The sequence below is a fragment of the Falco rusticolus genome, chromosome 2 (assembly GCF_015220075.1).
Source record: "Falco rusticolus isolate bFalRus1 chromosome 2, bFalRus1.pri, whole genome shotgun sequence".
NCBI classification, from domain to species: Eukaryota; Metazoa; Chordata; class Aves; order Falconiformes; family Falconidae; genus Falco; species Falco rusticolus.
In genome coordinates, this window is record NC_051188.1 from 57,124,230 (window position 1) to 57,151,262 (window position 27,033).

A 27,033-nucleotide genomic window follows, 5' to 3' on the forward strand; every position below is an offset into this window, starting at 1 on the left:
CAAACATTATGCTGAAGTCCAGCAATCGTCACCAAAGACTGTGATAACTCATTTTAATCTCTGATGATCCCTTTGGTACATTGTGCTATTTATAAGCAGAACATTCTTCTATAACCTCTTCCAGGTCCTTTTGGATATGTATACACTTGGTCTCAAACCAGTCGCCCTCTCCATCCACTCCCATGAAGAAAAATGCATGAGAGGACACCTAGACTATCCTTTTGTCACCAAACTATTAAATATACCTACATCAAATTTTTTACAGATACCTATTTTACCTATTCTTAAAAGGGCTCCAACAGGAAAGATTCTACACCCGAGCAATCTATTTCAGTACTTTAGGGAAGCATTTGTGGTAAAGGGAGTAATATCTAAAGTGCCCCACTGCAACCACAATTTCTTATTCTTCTACCTACAGTAATCACAGAACAGATTATTCCATTTTCAGCAGAATTTGACACATTTCAGAACAAGTCCCTCATAAGTTTTCTCTTTTCCTTAAACTGCCTCAGTCCTGATTTTTCCTTGTGAGTTCTATTTTTCTAGACTTCTGTCATTGTTCTCTTCTAGACTTATCTCAACCGGTATCAATACAGAACAATGCTATTTTAATGCCAAAAGGTCAAAACTCTCATCAGTTCAGACAGACAGCAGAAAGGCCTACAATTTTTATGACCAAAGAAAACAAAAAAATGTAGTCACAATAAAGCCTTTCTTTCCAAATGCATGCACATACATGCTGTCACATAACTGTATTAGCGTTGCTAGAAACCCTACTTACCTTCGTGAGACTCTCCATTTCTTTTTTCTTGCATTGCAGCCTCAAAATTAAGCTGAAGGATTTTGTTCAGAGTGTTTATCCATTCTTCCATTTCAAGTTCACTATCTGCAGCTAGAAGGTAACTACTTTTGTCTTGCATCTTGAGCTCAAAGGCAAAACGTCTGACTTTATTGTTCTATAAGAAAATTTAAAAATCTTTACAATATCTTTACATACCGTCTACTCACAATCAAAGGAAGTTATATGCTTTTCAGAACTTTTAATAAAAATACAGTTTAATATTTTGAACAAGCATATTATAATTACACTTTTTCCTCTCTGACATTTGACCTGAAGTTATTTGTACAGCTGCAACATGTGGAAGTATGAAAGATAACAGCCCATTTTTCAGTTTCCGCTCATCATTCTGTTTGTAATAATTTTTAAAAAACAAAAAATCCAATTTCCAAATATCAAGTCTTCCCGTACTCCTATCATCTAGAAATGAAGCTAACTAAGATCTACTGATGAAAAAAAAAAAAAGCATGAAACTATTAATATTTGAGTGAAAATCATTTGCAAATTGGGATGTCACACTGGAGGTTAAATCATAACCAACCTCAGCTCTGAATGCCATGATCTTGCTAGTCTTTTAAATGCACTTGAAATTGGGAATCAGTTCCTCCTTTGTTCCTCAACCATTACTGTCACCCTCTTTGCACAACTTAAATCAAGCCTTCAAAGGCTACCTAGCTTGACTCATGTTCCTGAGAATGAATTCACAAGTCTTATATGAAAACTCTATAGTCATCAATTTAATTTTAAAAATTGGTAATTCATTAGATAAACATTCAAACACACCATAAGACAGACTTAATGGTTGGGGTACTTTTTTTGTTTGGTTGTTTGAAGTTAAATTAAATGCCAAATCACATTTTAGTTTTGTTATAACTCAGATTTTTCAATTAACAGACTAACTACTCGGTAAAACAGTCTGCTTTCTACCAAAGATGAGTTTCCGTTAAGGAAAATAGAAACAAATGTATGGACTTCAGGTCTAAGGCAGTCTTAACAATTAAAATCAGTACTGAAATAAATGAAAAAAATCTTAGGAACAGTAACCTTTAACTTTCACAGCATAAAACCTTGATACAGGCCATACATATCACACTTCTCAGTTTTCACATATCACAGAACTGGAGCAACCATGCCTATATATGACTGTATGTGTGAATATATACACTGCATATATTATGTGACTGCACTTCTCTGTGATGCAGAAAAGTCTCAATATACTTCAGCATTAAAACAAAACAAGCAAAACAAAACAAGCAAAACAAAACAAGCAAAACAAAACAAGCAAAACAAAACAAGCAAAACAAAACAAGCAAAACAAAACAAGCAAAACAAAACAAGCAAAACAAAACAAGCAAAACAAAACAAGCAAAACAAAACAAGCAAAACAAAACAAGCAAAACAAAACAAGCAAAACAAAACAAGCAAAACAAAACAAACGCAAATGCAAACAGTATTTTGGGAACTCCTGTCTTTTCATGTAAGTTGTGGAAAAAAAGCCCAAACAAAAAAAAAAAAAAAAAAAAGAAGAAAAAAAAAAAAGCCCAAAACAAAAGAGAAACACCCCAACAAACAACCCCTTCCATTGCATATATTCAGCATTGCTCTTATACAAGTACTGATGAAGGTGCATATTCTGCTCTATTCTGTTTTATCTTTAATGTCTCTTAGTGAAGTTGGCATTTTTCTTTCTTGTGCACCTACTGCCTTTGAAAAACAAGTAAGTATATGTACTAAATGAATTCAACACAGAAATGACAAATTTTATACGAATACAATAGGAACTAACAACCCCTCATCAAAAAGATATGCTATGAAACTGCTGGTACTGTAGAGTACAGTATGGTATTCAAGAGACAATCCAACTGTAAACTTTAAGCATCTAAAGTACAATTTTACTTAACGACTACTGTATCAGCCTAAAACCTTCCTGGCAGTAGAACAAAGGAACAGCAATTAAAAAAAAAAACAAACCACAACAGGCTTCTGACAGTCTGGAAATTTCAGGTTACTTGAATTGAACTGATGGAATAGAAAGCATGGAACAGTACTTCATGAAAAGATGGTTTTAAAAAAAGGGGGATTTTCAGAATTAAAAAAACCAAAACCACAGAATCACAGTATGGTTAGAGGTTGGAAGGGGCCTCTGGAGGTCATCTAGTCCAGCCTCCCTGCTCAAGCAGAGCCACCTACAGCCAGCTGGCCCAGGACCATGTCCAGGCAGCTTTTGATTATCTCCAAGAATGGAGAGTCTGTAACTTCTCTGGGTCACCTGTGCCTGCACTCAGTTACCTTTGTAGTGAAAAAAGTTTCCTGATGTTCAGAGGGAACCTCTTGTGTTTCAGGTTGTGCATGCTGCCACTGGGCCTGTCACCAAGCACCACTGAGCAGAACCCATAGTAAAATGTACACTGATGAAATCCCCCTGAGCCGTCTCTTCTCCAGGCTGAACAAACCCTGCTTTCTCAGCCTTTGGACTCTGTCCAGGATGTTCATGTCTGTCTCTTACTGGGGAGCCCAGAACAGCATGCAGGACTCCAGGTATGGCTTAGCCAGGGCTATTCATCTGTTCAGATGGGAAGAACTGCCACCCTCAGCCTGCTGACAACACTTGTCCTAACGCAGCCCAGGATACCATTAGCCCTCTTTGCAGCAAGGGCAGATTGCTGGCTAATGTTCAATTTGGTGTCCACCAGGACCCCCGGGTCCTTTTCTGCCGACTGCTTTCCAGATGTGTGGCCTGTCCAGCATGTACTGGTGCCTGGGGTTGCTCTCCCCAGCTGCAACACTTCACACTTCCCTCTGCTGCAGTGCCTTTCTTTCATTTAACTTTGGAAAATCTCAGTGTTTTCTGATGATGTAAACTAATATTGTAGTGTCCACAACAGTCTGTACCAGAGCCACAGGCTGAGAGCCAGAAACAAGCCATCACCTAAGTGGGAAACAAAAGGAGCCAGAAACAGCCCAGAAGATGGAGAATACATATTATCAGAGAGAGGGACTCCAAAGCAGACTAAGTTGAGCAACAGAACGAAAGATACATGTTAAGTGGGGGAAAAAATAAAAAAAGACTACAATTGTGTTTAGGAACCAGTTTTTTTGTTTGTCAGTTTGTTTTGAAAAACACAAATCAAACTCATTTCAGTGGAGTTGGCAAGAATTATACCCCTAAGGCAAAACAATGTGTGTAAATCTGTATACAGAACTTGCAATATGATTAAATTTATTACAGTTATAAGACTTTCCATGCAAAGTGTCTATTAAGTATGTATCCAAAAACATTACTACAATATTTGGAAGAAAATAATCCTCTGTAAAGCTGTTGTACCTCTCTGCATAGATCTTCAAACAACTTCATGCTAAAATAAAAATCATGTAAGAAATACATTTTTATTAAACTTTGCCTACTTCTATCCAAGTTAACAAAATCCTAAAACTCAAAAGAGTTTTTTTCCACGTATGTTATGCCTAAGAGAACAGTTACATGTTGTACTCTTAAATACATAACAGAATCACAGAAAAAAACACCACCAAAACAAACCAAACCCAAAAACTTTTCTGTGGCACTTGGAAGGGTGACTGAATTTAATACAATTCGCACAATAAAAATCCCACACAAGAAGCTATGCAAAACATTTTGCAACTCATGTAAGCACAAAATGTAATTGAAATGAACTTTGATTTTATGCTGTCTTTACTTTGCCATGATTTAAGGTTGGGAGGAGTTTGTGTCTTTGCCTTAAGATTTTATTTGATATTTTTGATAAATACTCATCGTCAACTAGTAATCATGTTCTTTTCAGAAAGATTTTTCAAATTCAGCCTCCTGCCCTTTAAAAACTCATTCACTGCTTTTGCAAGATACAGATTGTCTAATTGTTCCTCTGCATAATAGGCACTTATCTATATCTGACAAGTTTATCTGTATTTTAACAAAATCCATTTGCTATCAAGCAGAATTAACTGGAGAACAGGAAGAAAAATTATAATTACCTGAACCACTCCCATACATGAATCTAGAAATATTGACCCTTTAGGTTCTTTTGATATTTTTTCATCTTTGTAGAAATTGAGATTATAGGATCCATCACCAAGTTGGATTAAGTGGAAAAATCTTCTTTTAAAAGACTAGCAAAAATAAAGGAGGAAAGAAAAACAATTGGAATACTAGTATTAATCAGCTTCATGTTACAAAACCTGTAAGTGCTATTTACCCAGTAAGTTATAGAAAAAAGCTTTTATTTACACATAACCTAGTCAGTATCCTCTGAAAATAAATCAGAAATCTTTAATTTAAAAAAAAAAAACCACTTAAAAACATGAAGATTGTATTGTTACTGTCCTCTACAATGTTATACATAATAGATATTTATTGTCATAACCATAGAAGTACCTTAAGTTTGCTTCTAAATAAAGAGGCAATACAAATAAAAACATTATATAGCCCATTCTCTACTAATAACACACAACACGGTCCAGTTAAGAAAATTATTTTAAAAGCTGGACTTCTCCCATATACTGGATTTTTAATGCATTTTTTCTGATTCAAGTACAATAAAAGGAAATTAAGATTTCACAGATATAAATTACGTACAGGCTTCCCTCTTTCATCCCACACTATTTTTTTAGAAGTAAACCACATACAAATTGACTTCTCAAAGGCACAGTGACATTTAATATCGGTGCTCAGGTTTTACCACCCATAAGACATTCTTAAACTTACTCTCATTGTCACACTGATTGCACTATTCATGTTGCCTTTGTACAGCCATCCTTGTTTTGTTATTCCACCCTTCTGAGACCCAAGAGATGCTGCATCCTGAAGATGAAGAAAGGGAAACTTGAATCGAGATTTCTCAAACTATTTTGCTTTCTATGTTTTACTTCAAAGACATTACTTAAGAATTTACAGAGAACTACAACTCAATTTCTTGAATTGGATCCGCCCTTCTATAAATCAGAATCAAAACTTTCTAAAGAGAAAAGACCAAACTTGCCAGTAGTGGCAAGTTCAAAAACAGCAGACCCAATGCATTCATCACACATCACACCCACTGCCTGTATACCACTTCCATCTGCCAGTTGATGGAACAGAATAACTACATTAAAACACACAGGATGTTAACAACTACCAAAAAGCAGCACTCTACTATCAAAACCAATCAAAATGAGAGATTTATAATTGCCGCAGAATAAATATTGGATCACCAGTTCAAATAATCCTTTGGCATAGTACCAATATGATAATACCATAGTTTCCAGTTAATGTAACCCATTTTGACAAAGCAAAACCATCAATGCATTAGACATGTAGAAGATTTTCAGCCATCTAGAGCAGAAATACTCCTGATAGCTGATTTTGAATGTTAGGATAATAAATTAAGTATCCAGTTGAAAACAAAACCACAAAACTTCCTCAAGTGCCTTGACTACTTTTTCTAATTCCTTTTCTCGGCTATTAACAGAACATACAACAAGAAGTAATTACATATTGGGGATAGAGTCATTAGTTCAACAACTGAACAGTAAAAGCAAATTTTGCAATAGTATGAATTAGTTTCCGGAACTAAATTAAGGAACATTCTGTAAAAAGTTACTATTCATTTACAACTTATTTACTCTGCCTAGCCTGCATATTCATATGCATATGCACATGAACTTCAAAAAAAGTGCAAACTGAAGTCAAAAGACGCATCAATCCATTTCTTCAAAAATTCTAGTCAGCTTCACACTATGGAAGTTAGGCCCCATGAGGATGACATGGTCACCAACTATCAGAGCATCTGATACAACGCCCCAGAAGCATAGACCAAAAACACTCAGTACATTTTCATATGGCCCAGGAGGTCTCACTGTCCAAGTAAAACAGTCTATTTGTTTCATATTTTCAAGTCATTAGTCCCCACCCCCTTCTGTTATTCTAGATAAACATTTTTCTTGTACAACCACCAGGACACAGAAACAACTTAAAACACTGGGTTTCCAAGTACGATTCCCCACCTCCAGTGGCGGGAGTTATCCCCACGGAAAGGATGGTTTAAAACCATCTTTTACAGGAGTAAGATGATGAGTTATCATCAAAACTTGGCACAAACCAACCAGTGTTTTCCTGTAATTTCACAAACCATCCATACAGACAGACCTGACATTAAGAATTCCTTCATTACCTGTATCAACAAAAATTAAAATATAGCTCTATTTAAACTCTTTTTCCAATTCCAAGCCTCTGAGATGCACTGCTTCCCAGCTCTGTTGAGCTGCATACTGTTTTCCAACAATAAACCTGACTGTCATTTGGGCCTCTCTAGTTACACCATTTCTTTCTGTCAGGCAGAATTCCTGCTTACAGAGCCAAAAAGCTACTGACTTTCCAGCTGACCATCTGTTAATACAAAGGAACCCACAACTCAGTTAACACCCGACTTCTACACTGAAAACATACTTCCTGTTTCCAACTGGTAAGTTAATTTCCTCACTTTTATTATTACTGCTGCACACTGTGCTTCACTTTTTTAATGATCTTTCCCACAAACTCTGCTCCAAAATTTACTTCAACAGCAACTATTTCAACAAAACCAACTTCATATCTTGATCCCATACCCCAGGCTGATTTAAAAATTCCATTTACAAACATCAACCTGATGGCCAGATAGCGCAAATTTGTTTTGGAAAGGTATTCTCTCTTTTTTAACAATGCAAGATTAAACTAATCTTTATCTGGTTTTCCTCCAATTTTCAATCACTTGCAGCTTTTTGTTTTCTACCATTCTCTTAAACAAATCAGCTTGCTTAAACACACAAACAAAAGTGCAAAAAAAAGACCAAACAACTTTTAATCTAACATTTGTATACATGCTTTTTGGCATACAAAGATGTCAGTGCTTGACAGAAGAACGTCTTGCATTAATTCTTCCCTTAAGGAAAGAGTTTATGGTGCCCCCACCCTATTCCCATTAAGCTCTCTTTTCTTCCTAGCATGCTTTTTTCTTGTGTTTATATTTTAAGTTCCTGAAAGAATAGAAGACCTCTTCTCCAGTGGCTGTACCCCTGAAAAGAGATGTGACATTCCTGCCTGCTCTAACAGGAAACTGGGCAGAAGGAAACAGGAAGTCCTCTCCACTTACACTTCCTAGTAAAACACATACCACCTGACAACAGCCAAGCTATAGTTTTTCAGTGTTTAGCTAACTCTAGCCAGAAGTATTTCTCCGAGTCACAATCAGTCAATTATATCTTCACCTAACTTTTTTTCATGTTTAGCTCACTGTTTTTTAAAACACTTCTGTTGTCAGAAATGCTACCACAGTAAATAACGCCAAGTCTTTTCAACTTCAGTATAAATAGAAATCATAATTATTCACATCTTACAAATAGGAAGATTTGCATACAGACGCATGAATTTATTTGCCCAAATATCATACTGCAGATTAACAGCAGCACTGGAGAAATGGCATCCTGAGACTATCTGTTCAGGAATCTACCTATCCTGATGCACTCCCTGAACTACTTTTTCACATTTAATCCAGGAAAACTTGTAAGGAACTACTTTTATTTCATATGCATAAGTTCTGAATACGAGGAATTTATAAGCGAAGTAATTGTAAAAGGGTAAAAACTAAAAAACAATTATTTTGTTTTAATTCTTTTCTGTGACACAAGAGTTCAAGTACTTCTAAAAAAAACTACTGGTATTTAAACACTGTTTTGAAATAGGGCGTGGCATAAAAAAAATCACAAAAAGAACAGGAGCAGTTATTGAAAAAAAGTCTTTGACTTTTGAAACATACTTGAAAATTGCTTGAGGCTATAGATCTATGGTCTCCCTAAGCCAGTGACAAAAAAAGAAAATACCTTGAGAGTTTTAGTTCATTTTTTTAGCTTTTGTTTCCATGATGGATCTCCAGGTCTTATCCTATACTCAAGTTTGTAACAAATCAACATTAATTCACACTGTGTGCTATACTGTCATGCATGCTTAAGTGTGTGCACTGACATTGTTGGAGCAGATTCATCTATGGTTTTACTCTACTTTGTGATTAAACTGCTTGAAACATTTCCCTATATATATCCATCTACACAGTAACAGTATAAGGCAAGACAGATTTTTTGAAAGCTGAAGGATTATAGATCACCACGCATTAAAACTTCAATTTCACCATCTGTCAAAACTTGTTCTACTCATGTGACAGACCTCAGGAGTACAAGGCTATGTGAAAGAAGATTGGCAAACAAATGCAGTTATTTTACCTATCGGGCTGTTCAAGCTAATCTCCATTGGCATTTACTGACATCAACACTTGGTTACCCAACTTGTAAACTCTTCTTACCCAACATGTTCTACCGAAAGCAAAAGAAAGTAAGGAATTACTATTATCTCACCTCATCTTTATCTGCTTCTTCATCCACTTCATATAAGTGAACTGGAAGCTTCTCTGATTTTGTCCCTTTACTAGGAAAGAAAAAGTTTCTAAAATACTAGAAATTTTGTGATTAATTACATATTTTATAGCTGCAAAAATAAAGATGTTATTTTCCTAACTGAAGGGAAAAAACCCACAAGAATAACAGAGAGTAAAAGCATGTATTTTTCATGAAATATATTTCTCAGCCAACAAATTTCCTAATTTGCACATCTGCCCACAGTCATCTTTCTGTTCTGATTGTCACTGTCCCTATGTGTAACTGAAGAGAACCAAATGCCTTCCTATTCACTGCACTCCTAATATCTTAGAAGCAAGAATTCATACCTGCAACTGTTGGCTCCTGTTCGGACAATGTGTTTAAATTCCTGCTGACTACCGTGGGTTTTGTTCAAGGCAAGTAAAAACCAGATACTGACTTCTACAAAACCTGTGAGCATACTGGAACTTTTCACAGGGAAAGGAAACTATTTCTTAACTGACAGATGTAGGAGAGTAGGTAGGGAAGACATAGATCTTCCAGAGTTGTGGGATTCAAAGTATTGAGCCACTCTCAGATATTTTAAGTGAAGGGTCTAATCCGTATACTCTCCCTGAAAAAATCTGAAGTTGGAAAAGATTTCTCTAACAGATGGTTTAGAAACTCTGTAATACATGTAGAACAGGCTTTTACTTTGAATCATCCTGTGAAAATCTGCACTAGTTCAAACACTTGCTCTAACCGTCTTGGTTAAGTTCTATTCCCTAAGCTCCTAAAGAGTGTTCCAAAAGCTGCCTTTGAAGCTACAAAAACAGGATATCACCATTTTAGTTTCGTCTAAACATTAGCCTGTTTTATTTATCATACGTACATTCACACTGACAATGATACAACTTCTTGTTTTGATCTGCCTATTAATAAGGCAGTGTTATTATGGTATCTTTCCAGAAAATGGTTTAACAAGATTTTACATCTTTGAGTTCATCATTATAAATTCCATCCAACGAATCTTTATCATCTCTACTGACAATTAAACACTGATACAGCATATTTCAAGTTACATATTACATATTAATGTATTTATTACATAAAGGTATTAATATATTAAATACAGGTAAAGTTCCTTCACCAATGCAAAATCTTTATTATACCACTAGATAACATACATACTTTGGAAGCTGTCGAAACTCTCCTGAGTAATCTTCATATCTATAGTTAACAACGTGCCAGTCTGAATTGTAGGTTTTGATGCACTGTTTTAATGAAAACCAAATATCAATATTAATTGGAAGGGGATTAACAGCATTCCCTAGACTCACACACAAAAAAACCCTCTTAAATTATGGCTGTTTATGAACTATCATGGTTACATGCAAATCTCTGAAAATTCTGGACACTTCCCTTCTTTTGCAATCCAGTCTAGTGCAATACAGCTTTTTCCAACAAGCGATATGTTTCAGTGGGATGCTATCATCTGCCAGATGTGTATTTTATAAAACCAGAAAATGGTGAATACACTCAGCATCTGGATTAACCATCTTCAGTTGTCTGAAAAGTTAAAGCAGCGTTTTGCTGCAGCTGAAAGCATGACTGAAACTTTAGAAAACACCATTAAAATACAGATATATTATTAAAATAGCATATTCAATTTCACACTTATACAGAGAAACTAAAAACATCTTTACCTTAAATTTATACTTCTAGTGTAATTAAATTAATATTTAAACTGTATACTTGCAGATGTTGAAAAGCAATTATGTCATTAAGCTCTGGTCTAGATTACAGAAAATACCATTTTACTCCACTCATATTGCTACAACATAAAAGTACTGATTTATCTTGGCTTTGACATAAAACCAACAAAATCTGTTGCCAGCAATCGTATGGTACAAAAATTAATATATCACACAAATACACTTACATGTACACAAACATAGCATCTAATAATTCAGAACTATTTTCTTTATATTTCAAAATACAAAGTTAGTACTTGCCAAGCAATCGTTTCTGCAGAAACTCATTAAACTTCATGAATTACCTGTAACACTCCTCCCTCCTTGTCTGTCTTCTTCAAATTTATCTTAGAACCTTATCTTAGAACTGTTTAGGTTAGGTATTAAGGGTATGTATCACTGCGGATAAATCACTTTGAGGTTCAAGGTAGATTCAGCTATTTGAAGCTCCTTCAGGTTTCTCAGAATTACGACATTCCTTTGTTTCAGAAGTTAAAATACCAGCTCAAAGTATATCAGTAGAAAACCAGTAGATAGTATTAAAAGACAAAAAATTGTAAACCTTTCATTCCTAAAAGGCTTCAACAAGACACTGAATGAAATGCTACATCAGTCAGAACCAAGGGTATGCCAACATAAGCAAGGAGTTATGAGAAACTTTACGTCTGAGGATGTTTCTTCTATATATTGCATACAAATGGAGCAGTCATAATGAATTTTGGCCTCTACAAGTATTACAGTTATGAATTATGAACAAACTAAGAACAACTTGTGCGAAACACTTTATCTGGAAATAAAGACACAACAATTCATTCTGGATTTACTGTTGCTCCCGATACTTATATATAGGAAATCACCCATGCTCATCCGGGAAAGCCCAAAGCATGAAGAAGGTGGCAGAGAAGCATCTGCAAAAGCCAGTTACACAAACAAAGTAATTCAAAGCTATCCTGTAATCCTTCTTTTCCAGCCATTGATGGAAAAAATACTAGGTTTTCCTGGAAATTTTCCCTTGAAATCATTGACAAGTAAGTGGCAGTAAATATTTTTAAAAGTTTCAGGTTTTTCCCCCCGTTTTTTTAAATAAATGAAGCAGAAGAAAAACAACTCAAATATAATACTGTTATTACACAGCCATACACAATTCCAGTATTACCTCAGTTACAAACAAGCTTTGAGCTTCCTTCTCTGCATTTTCAGGAACTGTTGAACGAATGTATCGACTCTGCCGCTTCAATAATGCTGTCTGATAAACAACAAAAACAATGTAAGAAACTTGCAATTAAAGGAAAGATGACACATAGCAACACTCAGTTGTATCACTACAACTAAGACAGAAGCAGAAAACACTTAAGACATCTAAAAAAACCAGACAGCAGAAAACATCCTGTGAACACACCATTTCAGAAGAGCCAAGTAATGAGAATTTACTTTCGTTCAAAGATCAGCAACGTGTTCCTTCCTTCATAGCAAGGGCAAGATTGGAATCAGTAAGAAATAGATGCCATAGAAAAGTGTTTTCCTCTGTTTTGTTAACATCGGCAAGAAAACACCAATAAAAATAATTCCACTGTGACAACATAACTCCAATATTCTGAAGACAGATATTAGTGTTACCACAACACATAATAAAACCTGTTACTCAAAAAAAGTAACAAACCCACACCAAAATGAGTAGTTCAGATCTCAGCTGGCAAAAAAATGAAACTTGCACTGTTAAACTGAAGGTTTAAAAAGAAGGCTGGGATCACTGAAGCATGCACTTCAGCCTATCAAGTCAGAATTTATTCCTACTCTATACTGGAGTTCAAAGAGGCATAGAAAGGCTGCCAGAGAGCAAGAAATCTCTCCATGACCATGAAATTCTGCTTCTCAGACCAGGACTATAGCAAGCCTTAGGGTACTTTAAAAGCTTAGAAAATCTTCTGGGCCACAGATGAAAATAAATACACAGGAACAAAATTATTTTGCACCATGTGGAAAAGAATCTCACAGCTTCGGTCAGAGGCAGACAAGAGAGTTTGCATAGCCTGGACCAGAAGGGGGCTATGATCCCTCACCTCCTACCTATACTCCACATGTTGCAGCACCAGGAAGGATCACAAAAAAACATGAAAAAACTCCACCTACTAACAGTCAAAAAAGAAAGGGTACACAAGTACATTACCTTATCTCTGTTGAGAGTTTGGTTATTTCTGTCATTACCAAAGCCTCATCCCATTATCTGGGGAGGGTATTTGAAGTTAGAATATTCAAGTACAGTCAAGATTCAAAGAAAAAAAGAATTATCCCATACTCATGGTCAAGTCATTCATCTAGTCCAGGACTTCACTGAAAAGTAACAATGCTAACTGCTTGGGTAGGAGAGGTGGGGAGATATTAAAAGCAAAAACCATAAACCAAAAAATATGTCATTGGACCAATACATCTTGCAATATACAGTTTTTAAAAAACACAAAAAATCCCACGAACTGCAAGAAGATAGTCATTCATATGCTAGCAGCATTTAAGAATGAATTTTTCTAGAAACATATTCCTTATTTCAAACCATATTGAGTTTAAAGCATTTGTTTTCACAAGCTACAGAATTAAGAGCATTAAGCTATATTATAAGAGCTAAAGGCCAGAATGTCTAGATACTCTTCTCAACCTGCAATAGTCTGATATTTGATAGGAAATTATTTATAGTTTATATAATACATAACTAATATATGTAATATAAGTGTTTTCTATAATCATACAGGTAGACTGCTTTTTTAAAAGTTACTGTTATTTAAAAAATAAACAACCAAACCAACAGAGATTAGAGTGGCGTCTTTTCAGGTATTTTTCACAGGAAAGCCATGAACTCATGAATGAAGTCTAACCACTATAGCAAAACTCAGTAAAACTGAACTAGCAGAGTACATACTCCTAGAACATCTGCTGCTGTTATCCTGCTACACAATTATCAATATGATATTAAGTTTTTTCTCTATTCTTTCACATATAAAAAGATTTTTATCTTAGTACTGTAACAAGATCAGTGACAACAGAGAAAAAATCTAATTTGTCGATTTTGTCCATATTAGTGACTATCTTAATGCATGCTGACTCATTCTCAGCTCATCCATCAGCTGCAGTAGTTAATCAAGAAATTGATTGAGCAATATATTTTGATTTAGAGCAGACACCTAAAAATAATTACTGAAGCAACAGCACAAAAATATTTTAAAATGCAAGCATGCACCTATACATTATATTCCAAAAGAAAAATTAGGAAGGAAGGGTTGTCTACTCCACAAACTTTCTTCACAACTATGTTTTCATAGAAGTTAAATGTTTCAACTGTCTGGGTTTGAGTTATCATTTGATTTACGGCAGCATCAGGAACTACAAAGTGTTTGTCTCATGCTCTCAAAGATGATCAAAAACCCCCCAAACTTCTAATTACTATGCTGTCAAACTAAGGAAGACCACTTTTACCACTAGCCAGGATTCACACACACATTACTGAAGCACACAGTTAACAGACTCTTGTATTTACTTATTTATTTAAAGACTACTTTCTGAGTGAGTCCCAGGATTTAGGATAGTAGTATTATGTGCTAAGGTTTCAGAGAAGACCAGAGCAGAAAGGACATTTCACCAAGTCTCACAGCCAAGGAATACTTGCTGCTCAAAACCTGATGGAATACAAATGGTGAACCTGTCCATAATCAGTACAGACTGCAATGGATATCGTTTCAGATTTCCAGACTTTTTCCTGTCACAAGGTTGTGCTTGCTCATGAGACTTAACATTATGTGGGATTTGGGAATGTATAACCAATTTGAAGTTTTATTTCCCATTTCACTTATCTCAGGCTAGGTGGTGTTTTCATGCTTGACAGTTTTAGCAAACTGCTCTGATTCTGAGGTTTAAAAAAATGATATATTTTACTGATATTAAAATCTGGCATGCACTTTTCTGAGTCATCTTAGTCCTCCTTGTGCATGCTTTTAAGGCAAAGCAATAGTAGGGTTCTTAAGACAAACATGCTTGCAGGTGGCACTAAATAACTGCCAAAATACAGCCAAGTATTTTGTAGTCTGGTGTCTTAGTACAATGCGTACTTATGCATCTAAAATAAACATATAAATACGTAGCTAAAGTGGGCCTTTTTCCACATCATAGTTTATACAAAAGTCAATGTTGCAAAGTATGAATCAACAAGATCAGTCTTCAGCTCTATCAAGATGAGAAATAAGCATGTGTAATTATTTTATATATAAAATATTTAATAAAATAAAATAAAACAAAAGTAAATCACACACAAAGAAGTCATTCTCAATCATTCACCTCATTCAGGGACATAAGGTGCCACCACCTACATTTTCATGGCAAAAAATAATGACGTATCTTAAATTTCCAGTGTAGGAAGGTATCTTCCTCAGCAATTCTACACTGATCAACAGGTCCACATGCAGACATTTTAGAGGAAAGGACTACAGTAGATGTAGGTGTGAGACAGAAGCCAGCCAACAGACAAGATTCCCCAAAACCATTTGACTTGTCTTCAGACACGTCCGTTTTCATTTGTTATTGCTTAGCTTTTGCCTTTCTCCTTCTTGTGTTTTTAACATGGTTATTTTATATTTTTCTCTCTACTTTGGAGGTGTTCAAGCAGTTTCTGTCATCTGATAAGGTTCTCCTTCCTTCTCTGTAAATCTGATGATGTCCACCTAGTGACAGTAGTCTTACCCTGAACAGGTTTCAGCAGCTACAGTGAACAAAAAGTACAAAATATTGCTGCTGAAACCACATACATACTGCCAACACCAGTTGTAAAAATTATTTTTTCCTCTTCACATGCTCTTTCCAGTGCTGGCTGTTTAATATGAGCTAGTAAACTTTCCTCCCCAAACCACTTCACCCTCAACATCCCTTTAGGATGCTTGAAATTATCATCATTCAAACTACTGGGAAAGGAATTCTTAAAAAAGCCACAACAGTGTACTTTTTTAAAAATATATATATCTATCTATAAAATACATATATCCAATGGAGGTTATTCATAAAGTCCTCTATCTTACTGGTAAAATAGTGCAAAATGCAGCAAAAATGGGGAGAAAAGTACAGGCTAACAATTCAACAGTCACGCATGCAGGTTATCCTTACTTTAGATGATGTTACAGAGAGACAAATGCTCAAGAAGTGACAAAAATTGTTTTAAAAGAGTCAATAATAAAAGATGGCACGCTGTATGTTAGACCATGCCCTTAAAGCTACTACATGCCAGAAGAGACTTATCAGTTGTATGGGAAGTGTTAGAAGATGTCTTATAAGGTGACTTCCAAACTAAATTAAAGCCTTGATTTAGAATAGTTGGCTAAAGACTCAAGGAAAAACAAAAAATAGATTTTAAAAGAAAAAACTTAGTGAAATTTATTTGAACATTTCAAAATATGTTATTTTATTCTGACCGTTTCACTTTGTGCTCTCTAAAATGAGGACTTCAATTGAAGTTTTTTTTTTTTGCTTGTTACTTCTATGCAAGATGTGCTTTCCTGTAGGATGACCTAGGTTTGCTTTTATTTCTGCAAAGCCAATGTATTATCTACTTTCAGAGGTATTTAACTCCTTTTAACTAAAAGCCAAAAGCTTTAAGTGAAAGTGTGTTAAATCCATATGGCTCAAACCCAAAACTAACAAAGGTGAAAATGTCTAAGCTAGGCACCTTCAAAGTATTAGTGGGATAACTTTGTAATGTCATATTTATATTGGGTAGGAATGCACCCACATTTTCTTAGTTACAAGTAAACTTATACTATATTGGGATAAGTATTTCCTGTTAAGAACCACAGAACATCAGGGTTGGAAGGGACCTTTGGAGCTCATCTCGTCCAAACCCCTGCGCTAAAGCAGATTCACCTACAATAGACTACAGAGGATTGTGTCCAGCCAAGTTTTGAATGTCTCCAGAGAAGGAGACTCCCTGGGCAGCCTGTTCCAGGGCTCTGTCACCCTCAAGGTAAAGAAGTTCTTCCCCATACTCAGATGGAATTTCCTCTGCTGCATTTTGTGCCCACTGCCCCTTGTGGGCAACACTGAAAAGAGCCTGCCCCCATCCTCCTGACACTCGCCCTTAAGATACTTGTAAACACTGCTAAGACCCCCTCTCAGTCTTCTCTTCTCCAGGCTGAACAGCCCCAGCTCTCTCAGCCTTTCCTCTTAAGGCAGATGCTCCAGTCTCCTAATCATTTTCGTAGCCCTCTGCTGGACCCTCTCCAGCAGTTCCCTGTCCCTCTTGAACTGGGGAGCCCAGATATGCACACAGTACTCCAGATGCAGCCTCACCAGGGCAGAGTAGAGGAGGAGGTATCTCTTTAGTATCCACCTATTAAATTACATTTCAGTTATCTAACTGCATTACCTGAAAAAAAGAAGTTATCCAAACTAATCACAAACATTTACCTCCAATTTCTCCAAAAGTAATTTCAACTTTAGCGCAAATTCTATAGGGGTATCAATCTGCCTCTTTGAAACTACGTAGCTTCTGTAATCTATGGAAAGTTGTAGAAGTGGTATCTAGTGCTGAAAAGTAAATATTCTCAGTGCCATTTTAAGTGCTACCCTTAAGGCCATGCTGGTTACAAAACTGCCTTACTCTTAATGTAATTACAAATTAACAGGGCTTGGCTTCCTTTTTAGGAAGGCATTCTCAGATTGTAATCCACTTAAATTAAGTGTGAGGACAAACGTGGTAAAAATAAAAACTGAATGCTCTAAGAGGAAATGGCTTGAGCAGGTTTTTTAGACAATGGTAGGAGTTTCCACCTATAAACTCTTTTAAGTGCATATTCAGGTAGTTCTAAATACTCTAGCTCAGTATTTTAAATTCATCATGTGGGGGATAAGGGCAGTAACAAAATCTGAGCCAAGGCTTACCCAAGAGCTGCCCACACATTGTGTGACAGCAACAAGTTAGGAAAAAGGAAAAAAATATCTATGTGAAGCAGCAGAATAGCAAATACAGAAAATACACCATTATTTAAATGATTCAAACAATATTCACAACCATATCAAGACTAAACGTTTTGAATCTGTAAATATGATTACAGAAAACTGCACGAGGTTAAAAGGTTTCACAAGGGGAAAAAAGCACATAAGGGATTTCTGTTCTCTGACTTGGTTAATATTTTCTTAATACACTGAACAACTGATTTAAACACATTGTGTTGTTGAAAACAAGCTAGACAGATCAAAGTAGCATTGGAGAGTCATGCATACAATAGTAAGTTTGTGCCAGCAAATCTTAAAAGGTAATAAAAGTTTGATAGATAATACAGTCTGATCGTACAAACCAGTCTTCATATAAATAAAGTATAAAATGAGACTCTGCCAAAGACCATATGGGGGAAATCCAGAAAATGTGTTCAGATACTACACTGCTGATGGATAAAGAAACAGGAAGTTTGACTATATTTGAAAATTGCGACTACCTGAAGGAAATCCTCTGATGTAACACACACTTTAATGACTGCCTTGATGAAAATCTGGCCACAGAATCCAAACACAGGATGACAAAAGGCATTAGAGTTTATGAACAAAATTCAGTCATTCCCTTTAAAGCATCAGACAGAGCTATGGACTAGCTTCATTCATATAGGCCTGAGATTAAGAATTGCAGAAGAGGCCATCTGAAACAGCAATTAAATACTTCAGACACCCTCCAGACTGCTCAAACAAAATGCCTGAGGATATTCTTGATTGGTTTGTTTCTTCTCCATTGATAATTCAGAGTTGTTCACAAGAACGACCCCCAGCAAGTGAACTAGTCAATTAGAGTACACTTAGCAGAAGTATCCTTCATTCCTATTGATAGAGAAGGGCCACACTGTAGAAGAGAATCTGGGTGATAAAGCCTATGCATGCTCTTCAGTCCCAAAGCCAACACCTGGTGTAGGGCTTCATGATGAGTGATTTGGGATTTGAACACTAGCATCATTACATAATGTTCATAGGCAATACAACTGCCTTTTGTAAGAAGTCTTACTTGGCAGTCCTTCAAATTTTCATATGTGGATGAGAACACATGAAGCCCAAACTACTCTCTAAATACCTGTAGTTTGCTAAAAACAAAATTTTAGCTCAGAGTGGGAAAGCTACAAGTAGAGTTATTCATGTAAGGGCCAGTAAAAATGAAGCACACAGACTATATTCAAAACAAAGTCCAGGTGCACTCAGGTCAATACTTTAATAGGCCAGGTAGAAATCCTCAAAAACTCTGTGTAATTTATGGGACTTTATATGCCCTTCTGTAGAAATACACCAACTGATCACCAACTTTCCCCGTGATAAAATATAAACTTAGCTTCAACTGCCTGGCTGAATAAAGTGCTCAGCTTTTCAGGTAGATTTTTAAAGAACTATTCTAAGGTATTCAATTATGATACAGTACCCAGAAGTAGTTAATTTACAGACAGTTCAGACATCTGCATACTTCTAAACTATAGATCGAAATTTTGACTTCAGGTATGGGTGTGTGTGAGAGACTTTCCTCACTATTTACACCAACTCCAGTTTCTAAGATGTTTGGTGGTTATCTTAACCATCTACAACAGGATTCACAAAAGCATACTTAAATAAACTATTTATTTAGATAAACATAGTTATTTGGTAGAAATACATCAATATGATCTTAAATCTTGGTTAAGTCTGGCTCAGTAAGTCAGAGCCCTGTTATGCAGGGTGTATTTTGCCAAAACTGAATTTTGGCTGGTAACACACTGCTGAGAATAACAGCTTTCATTTGATCAGGTTCAAACCCTTCACTGTTAAGAAGCAGGAGGGAACAGGACACAAAATAATCAATTTAACAGTTACAGCATGACAAAAAGTAGATACTTTTTTTGAACAGTATGACATGATTTCCTACATTAGAAAAGGGAGGAAATATCTAAAACTGACTGATCATCTACTTCAAAAGGCAGTAAAATTGCTGAGTTGCAGAAGTAGCCCTTATAATCTGGAGAGATGAAGAAACTGTGCTATCTCTTCTTCCTGACAGAATAAATCAAGCAGTGTAAAGGGACTCATGGCAAAGAGTCTGCAGGGCTTTTGTAGCTAGAATTAAGAAACAAACAAATGGGAAGTTATAATCTCATGACTACTACTGCTAAAAATCTATCTTAAAAAAAAAAGGAGGGGGGTGGTGTGGTGTGGTGTGTTAAATTACCTGAAAGTCATCATAAGGGAACAGTAGCATCTCACGTAAAGCATCATTCAAAATTTGTGTTTTCCTCTGAACGATTACATTTTCATAGTCTATTGGTTCTATGACCTTTGGTTTTGCCTAGGAAAAAAAAAAAGAAAACAAAAAGGAAAAATAAATTCAGGTACATTGAGGAAAAATTACAATTGTTGACTCATTTTAAGAAGTTACTCTTTAAAAAATTGACAGAATGAGATTTCACCTAGAATGAAAACTTAAGAGTATTCAAAATGTAGACTTCATGTCACACTATACCATATGGATAATTACACTAAAATAAAACTAATAATTACACAGACAAGAACACTATTCACCACAGAAGAAGGAAACAACTATTTCACACAACACACCCTGTCAGCATTTATCAAAATAATCACATATGTATTCTCACTGCAAAAAAAATTATGAAGAAATTACTAGTCTCTTATGTTGGTGGTTGTGTTTGCTTGATACTGCCCAGAAAGCTCAGATCTGAGTTTAGCAGGGATTAAAACAACCTTAGTTCAAAGCAACGAATGAACCTTGTTATAATTCAGTAGTGAACTGCAGTTGGGGTAGGCTAATTGAAATTCCTCCTCCACAGTTTTTTTTCAAAATTCCGATAGGCCATCTGCTTCCTTTTAATTGCATGAGTAGCTTTCTTCAGTTACTATGCACTGATTCAACATTTAAACCCCACACCGCTGTCAAGGCACAGCTGGCTGTGCACAATCAGACAGAAAAACTTTACCCCGCCAAGCATTCTGTTAACGGCAAAGCAGGTTCAGAGAGAGCTCTCAGCAAGGCAGCACTGCCTTGGAGTGTGCAAAGTAATGCAAAACTGGAGTTGTAATCTAGCTTGCACATTCTGCAGCTAAAATTGTGTATCACAGTATCAGACATCAAATTATTTCCTTTTTCTTTTTTTTTTTTTTTTTTTTTTTAACATGGCAATTACAAGAGACTTCCGAATTGAAACTTTCTAAAGATCAGTGGTACCAATCTCAAAGTAACGTATATCAAACATAAGAACAACAGCAAGGTCAGCTTATACCATCATTATAGGTAATCAGACAAGATGAGATTCATATATAGTTTTGCATAACTTATGCTAATAACCTTTGAAATTCCAGCTGTACTACACAGAGCAAATATCTTTATGTCCAGCAGTAAGTGCTTAGCTCACAGGCTACTCAAAAGTTACTTGAGATTCCCTCATACCTACTACATGGCAGTTTTACTGTTAAGAAAAGTGCAAGAACATAACAGAGCATAACAGCTGAAAAGGCAAAAAAAGCAAAATCTGGAAATAAAGCTACCAAAAAACCGATGAACAAAATGTAGCTTTCTCAACAAAAATAGCTATCATTTACAATCACACTGGAAGGATTTACTAGAAGCTCTAAGCTACATAACAACATGCTCAGCACAGACCAATACAGCTAGGAGCCACAGCAGAAAACGTTACACTGAGCCAGTCATCGTTCTCCTCAGAGGAAATGGTGAACAGCTGTTCAGTTCACTGTATATTGTACCCCAACACATTTTGAGAGCTTAGCACCTGAAACACAGCTGCTGCTCCATCTTCGCCTTTTGTTCATGAAAATGTGTTATCACAGAGCCAAGAACTAACAACAGTGTCCACCATATAAGTTTTAAGTTTACTTTTATGCACCCTTCTGTAACTGAAGTAGTTGGATCATTTCGCTCAGAAAAGCATAAGAGAAGCACGTAAACACAACATAAGAAAAGGTTAATTTTCTCTAACGTACTCAGTATACATAATATTTTTGTTGCAAGGAAACTTTCTGTTAAGATTGCCTTTCAGTATTCAGGCTGCTGCAATGAATCCTGAACTACTGAAATGGTGTGCTCCGAGCTTCCTTAGTACGCAGGCAGCCAGATGCACCTTTGTCCTGGTTTTGGCTGGGATTAAGTTAGTTTTCTTCTTGGTGGCTAGTGCAGTGCCGCGGTTTGGATTTGGTGCGGGAACAGTGCGGTCAGGGACTTTTTGGTTTCTCAGGCCTTGTCAGTGGGAGGGCTGGAGGGGCACCAGAAATTGGGAGGGGACACAGCCAGGGCAGTGGAACTGAACTAGCCAGAGGTATGCCATACCATGGGATGGTAGTGGTTGGTATATGAAATGGGGGAGGGGGGGCATGGAGGCGTGGCCAGGGCTGCTAATCATTGCTCAGGGACTGGCTGGGCATCAGCCAGCGGGTGGTGAGCATCTGTATTGTGCATCACTAGTTTCCTTTCCTCCCTTCCCTTTGGATTTCACTCCTCTCCCCTTCTCCCTCCTTTTCATTGTATCTGTTACTGTTATTACTATATATGAACTATGAAGTTCTCTTATCAGCACAGAAACTTCTAGCACTAGAATCAGACTTGGGCAATGCTCTCAGTTGGAAAGATGGGCTCAGGTGTCTTACATTTTATACTGCCAGCACGTTTCCAAGCAGAAAGATGGCTTCCAGAAGTTCCAACTTCCCAGAAACATAATCTGATTTGATAAGCAGTTACTACTTCTGAATATTAGATGCAACTGAACAACATATGTACTAATTTGGTAACTTCTACTACAGCTAGTACAACAGCAGTTCATGCCAAGTAAGGTTCTGAGGCACCAACCGGAAAATCAAAATGCTTTTTCCATGGACTCTTCTTGCTGCTTAACCTCAAAAGCAAAAATTATGACACAATCTAATTCAAATCACAGGAAAACAAGAGAGCACACGTACTAACATATTGGCACTGAAAACAGCAGATGACTCCTTCTGTGAGCCTCCCTCCCTACCCAGGGAAAGTTAGTTCAGGCGCAGGGCTCAATCAAATAACATTGTTTCAGTATCACATGGGACGCTTACAGTTATGAACACCCAGTTCCCTCAATACTCCAGCAGACTTTCTGTGAACTACATTCAAAAGAATTAAATGAGTATCACAGAAAACTTGTTGCTTCCTTGAAGTCCTGACAGCTGATTCTGTCTCATCTTTATTAAAAATACTCAAAAATCTCAAGTGCTAGGTAAATCACATCATAATTGCCCATCCACACCTGAAAGAGTTTTTGGCAATAGTCAGTGAGAAGTATTGCTAGAGAAAACCAGAAGCCCCCTGCTCCAAAGGCTTTTGAGGATTGCTATCTAATACAGTTCTAAGCTTTCTAATCAGAAAACAAGTTCTGCCGTTTACATTTTGTTCCACCAACTAGCAACAGTATCAGTCTCACTTATACCTTACTGCATCCTATACCAGTGAAAAAACACCTACCTTTCACTGTGGCAGTAAAAATGTACTGCAACGTCACAACCTAATGAAATAAAAATGGACTCAAACGTCAGTGTTAAATGATACATAGCGCCCTACTTTTCGCTTTCTGCCTAGCAGAACACTTAGTGCAAACTGTCCCTGCACCATTTCATCTCATTTTCCTCAATGAACTAGACAAAAGCAGAAGCAAAAAGGGATATTATACCATCTATAATTATATGCCATATATACTTGTCTATATATGTAACAGATTAAGACCAAAATAGCAACTGAAATGACAGCAAAGACATTTTTTTGTGTGACCTATGTGGAACCTGAATGTTCTTCCCTTGAAATATTGACCTTCATATTTTGAATGCACCCACTTCATCTGAAAATTAAAAAAAGGAGTGCAAACACCAGAGGTACATAATCCATGAACATTAAATGAAGTAGTGCATGGAAAATTTTAAGGATGTACTTCATAGATGGTTTTAAGTAAACACCGCAATGTTTTATACTTCCTTTTTTTGGAGCATATATGCTTGCTGATCAACTGTAGTACTCTTAAGTATCTGCAGAAACACTAATATCCTCTCTGAGTATTCATGGGGGAATAAAAATAGTTCTAAATAAAGTTAAACATTCCAAAGGCAGGAAAGCACACACAAGATTAGCTCATATTGTACTGATGAAAATCTGGACCAGAAATCAGAACACACCCATACAAAAAAAACCACGTTTTACTAACAACTGCTCTGAATAGAACAAAACTAAGGAAAACAGTGTAAAGGAAAAGAAGATTTGTCTTACTAACACACATGTAAGCTTTCAGTTATATACCGTAACAATTCCCATACAGTTACAGATGTGTATTACTATATATAGATAGCCAAAATGTTTTGGTTCAATTCTTAAATGCATAGCATGAAGCTCAAGGGGGGGGTGGGGGGGGGGGGTGCGGGCGGCAGGAGGATACATAATCTGAGGATAACAGCTCCCAATAACTTCAACCACTGCCAGACAAAGATAAGACCATCATCCTTTAATGCAGCGATTGAGTATGAGATATGACTAAGTAAAATTGGAATTTCAGTAAGGACTATCAAAGTACTACTTTCTACTGATGTGTAAGTTATTAGTTTAACAATCCTTCTCTGTTATTTGAAAAGGTTTATTGTCCTAGCTGGAGAGAGTTGGTGGATTCATTATAGCTTGCTTATTATGTTCTCTTGCTGTACTATTAAAATTCCAACAGAACTATGCATGTAACAATATAAAAAAAATAATAATAAGGGTTCTTATTTGATTACTTCCCACACACAGAGAAATATTTCCTTTTCCCTCACTGGAAGCTACTTTAAAACCTTAAGTTCCTAAATAATGTGCACTGAAGGCATTGAAAAATAGATCCTTTAACAGCAGTACACCTGAATTATCTAGACAGTTCTTCAAGTAACACTTAAGTAAAATTATTAAAACACACACACAGTCTTTAGAAAGTGCAAATTATTTTAAATATATTCTGGGCAGTTAAAAAATAGAGGTGCTAGAACGTATTTTAAAGCACAGATTGTTTTCATGCTAGGTTCAAAGAGCTGTACAGCTATGTAAGACAGAACAGACACTGAAAAGCAGCTACAATGAAAACCAAGTTCCAAAGTTACACTCCAAGAAAACCAAAGATTTGGTAAACCAGAACAGCAAAAATTAATTAAAAAGGCAGACAACACACAAACAATCCAACCTAAATCTTAAATACACCTTTTTCACAAGTAAGAATGCTGGAACTTCTCATTAGTGCCAGATTAAGCAGTTTTTCACTGGTAGACAGAACTAGAATTATTGAACGGAAGAGAAGAATTATTGAAGGGAAGAGACAATTTGTTTAAACAATTCTTACCAGCACTACCACAGGAGACTCCACTTCTACTTCACAAGGACCTGCAACCTTGCGCTGCTGCGGAGGCTCAATAATAAGCTCTTTCTTAGGATTTCTGTTTGTTCTTGCCTGCATTCTTTGATTGAAAATAGGAAGAGCAGCAAAACCGTATGTTTTTTGGCATCAAAGTAATCAACATGCCAGTGATCCAGTGAAAACAATAGCTTTTTCCCCAGCACAGGCAGCAAAAAGTACAAACTAGTCTAACTTCTCAGCTGCAGTTTGCTAAATCTGTCATGGTGGGAATGCATGACCGACAAAGGCCAGCCCCCAAGAAAAAAAAAAAGGTGGATCCATTTTAATGCCTAAAAGTTATGAGTCAAACAAAAAAAGAGAACGTGCATTTCTAAAATGACAATGTAGAACAGTTCAAGTCCTTTACAGCACTTACAAAACCAAGGCTTTGATACTGTAAAATATTTTTGTTGTAAATATTAGCCACTTACTGACAACTGGACCTCTTTACAAGTATAAAACCCTAGGGGTTTTGGGGGGGGTGTGGGGGGTTTGGGGTTTTTTTTTGTTTGTTTTTACATCAGTATCACTTACTCTGGTACTATCAGCAACCAGTCACTAACCAAGTACATTTTCCAGGACCAGTGCCCTAAACAAATACATTGCGCTTTTTTTTTTTTTTTTTTTTTTTTGGGGGGGGGGGGGGGGCAGCGATGTTAGGAGTGGGGATGCTCTTTTTCATCTCTGTGTTAAATCTGTATTAAAAGTTTACCTTAACATCAAATTGTCCTCACAGGAAAAAAAAAATCTTACAAAATCTACAAAGATACTGACTCAAAACCACAACAAAAAAAACTCTGTATGTTCAAACTTTAAGCACTTAAAGTAAACTACCAGTCTCACTCAGCCTCTTTCCTTGACCCAGTTAGCTCACTTCTGTTTTGCACATTATTAATGCTCTCAGCTCATTCCTCCCTCCTCAGAACCCTTCAGCATTGTAGATGTCCATCACTGATCATCCTCAAAAAAACCACTGGGAAGACAATGCAACAAAATATTTTCTGATTTTAAGTCACTTGAGAGAGAATCAGCCACAAAGACCAGCCAGCCATCACTCGCTGCCTTTGGCTACCATAGGATTTTCTTTTTGCTGACAGTACAAAACACTGGGGGGTGTCTCCCTTGTACGGTGAACCGTTTTCAGAAGTGTCTCTCAGCTCTGTGATTGGCTCAAGGTTACACAGTGCTCAGTGGTTTTCATCTTCCATTCTTCTCCTTACCTGCAACAAACTCAAGTCATGCTTCAACTTTGGTTTTGTAATCCAATCTACTCTCCTGCTATACCAGTACTTACAGACACTGTTCAGCATTACACACACTGGCAAAATAAGAGGCAGCAATTTTTATTGGGATCATTTCTGTACAATTATTTAGTGTAGTGCAAAGCAATTCTGTATGTAACCTAGTTGACACTGTTGCAATTTTGAAGGTTTGACTAACCTAGCTCCCACACACAACAGTTTTAGCATATGATTGTATGCTAAATTCCTCCTGGAAAAAAAAAAGTGAACTGTGATGAGCAGTTTTGTCCAGGTTTTGAGAGGGGTATTTTGGGTTTCCCTTTGTTTCTTTCTAACGAGCGCAGCCTCCAAGTGCACAAACCTATGTGGCTGTATTTACAGAGCCAAAATACATCTGAGAG

The 27,033-nt window shown here is 36.5% G+C and overlaps 1 protein-coding gene across 21 annotated transcripts in view; it reads right to left on the minus strand.

Moving 5' to 3' along the window:
* Positions 1-27,033, minus strand: part of DOCK9 (dedicator of cytokinesis 9) — a 129,026-nt gene that overhangs the window by 72,953 nt on the left and 29,040 nt on the right. For 14 of the 21 annotated variants that reach the window (XM_037376673.1, XM_037376691.1, XM_037376688.1 and 11 more), the window contains exons 2-8: positions 20,168-20,284; positions 12,125-12,214; positions 10,406-10,488; positions 9,215-9,284; positions 5,559-5,654; positions 4,829-4,963; positions 782-956 (exon numbers count right to left, since the gene is read on the minus strand). In XM_037376673.1, the coding sequence (XP_037232570.1) occupies positions 782-956; positions 4,829-4,963; positions 5,559-5,654; positions 9,215-9,284; positions 10,406-10,488; positions 12,125-12,214; positions 20,168-20,284 (766 nt within the window). Of the gene's footprint in view, positions 1-781; positions 957-4,828; positions 4,964-5,558; positions 5,655-9,214; positions 9,285-10,405; positions 10,489-12,124; positions 12,215-20,167; positions 20,285-25,337; positions 25,581-27,033 lie in introns of those variants that run through there. The other 7 variants (XM_037376692.1, XM_037376689.1, XM_037376682.1 and 4 more) reach the window with 2 other exon arrangements.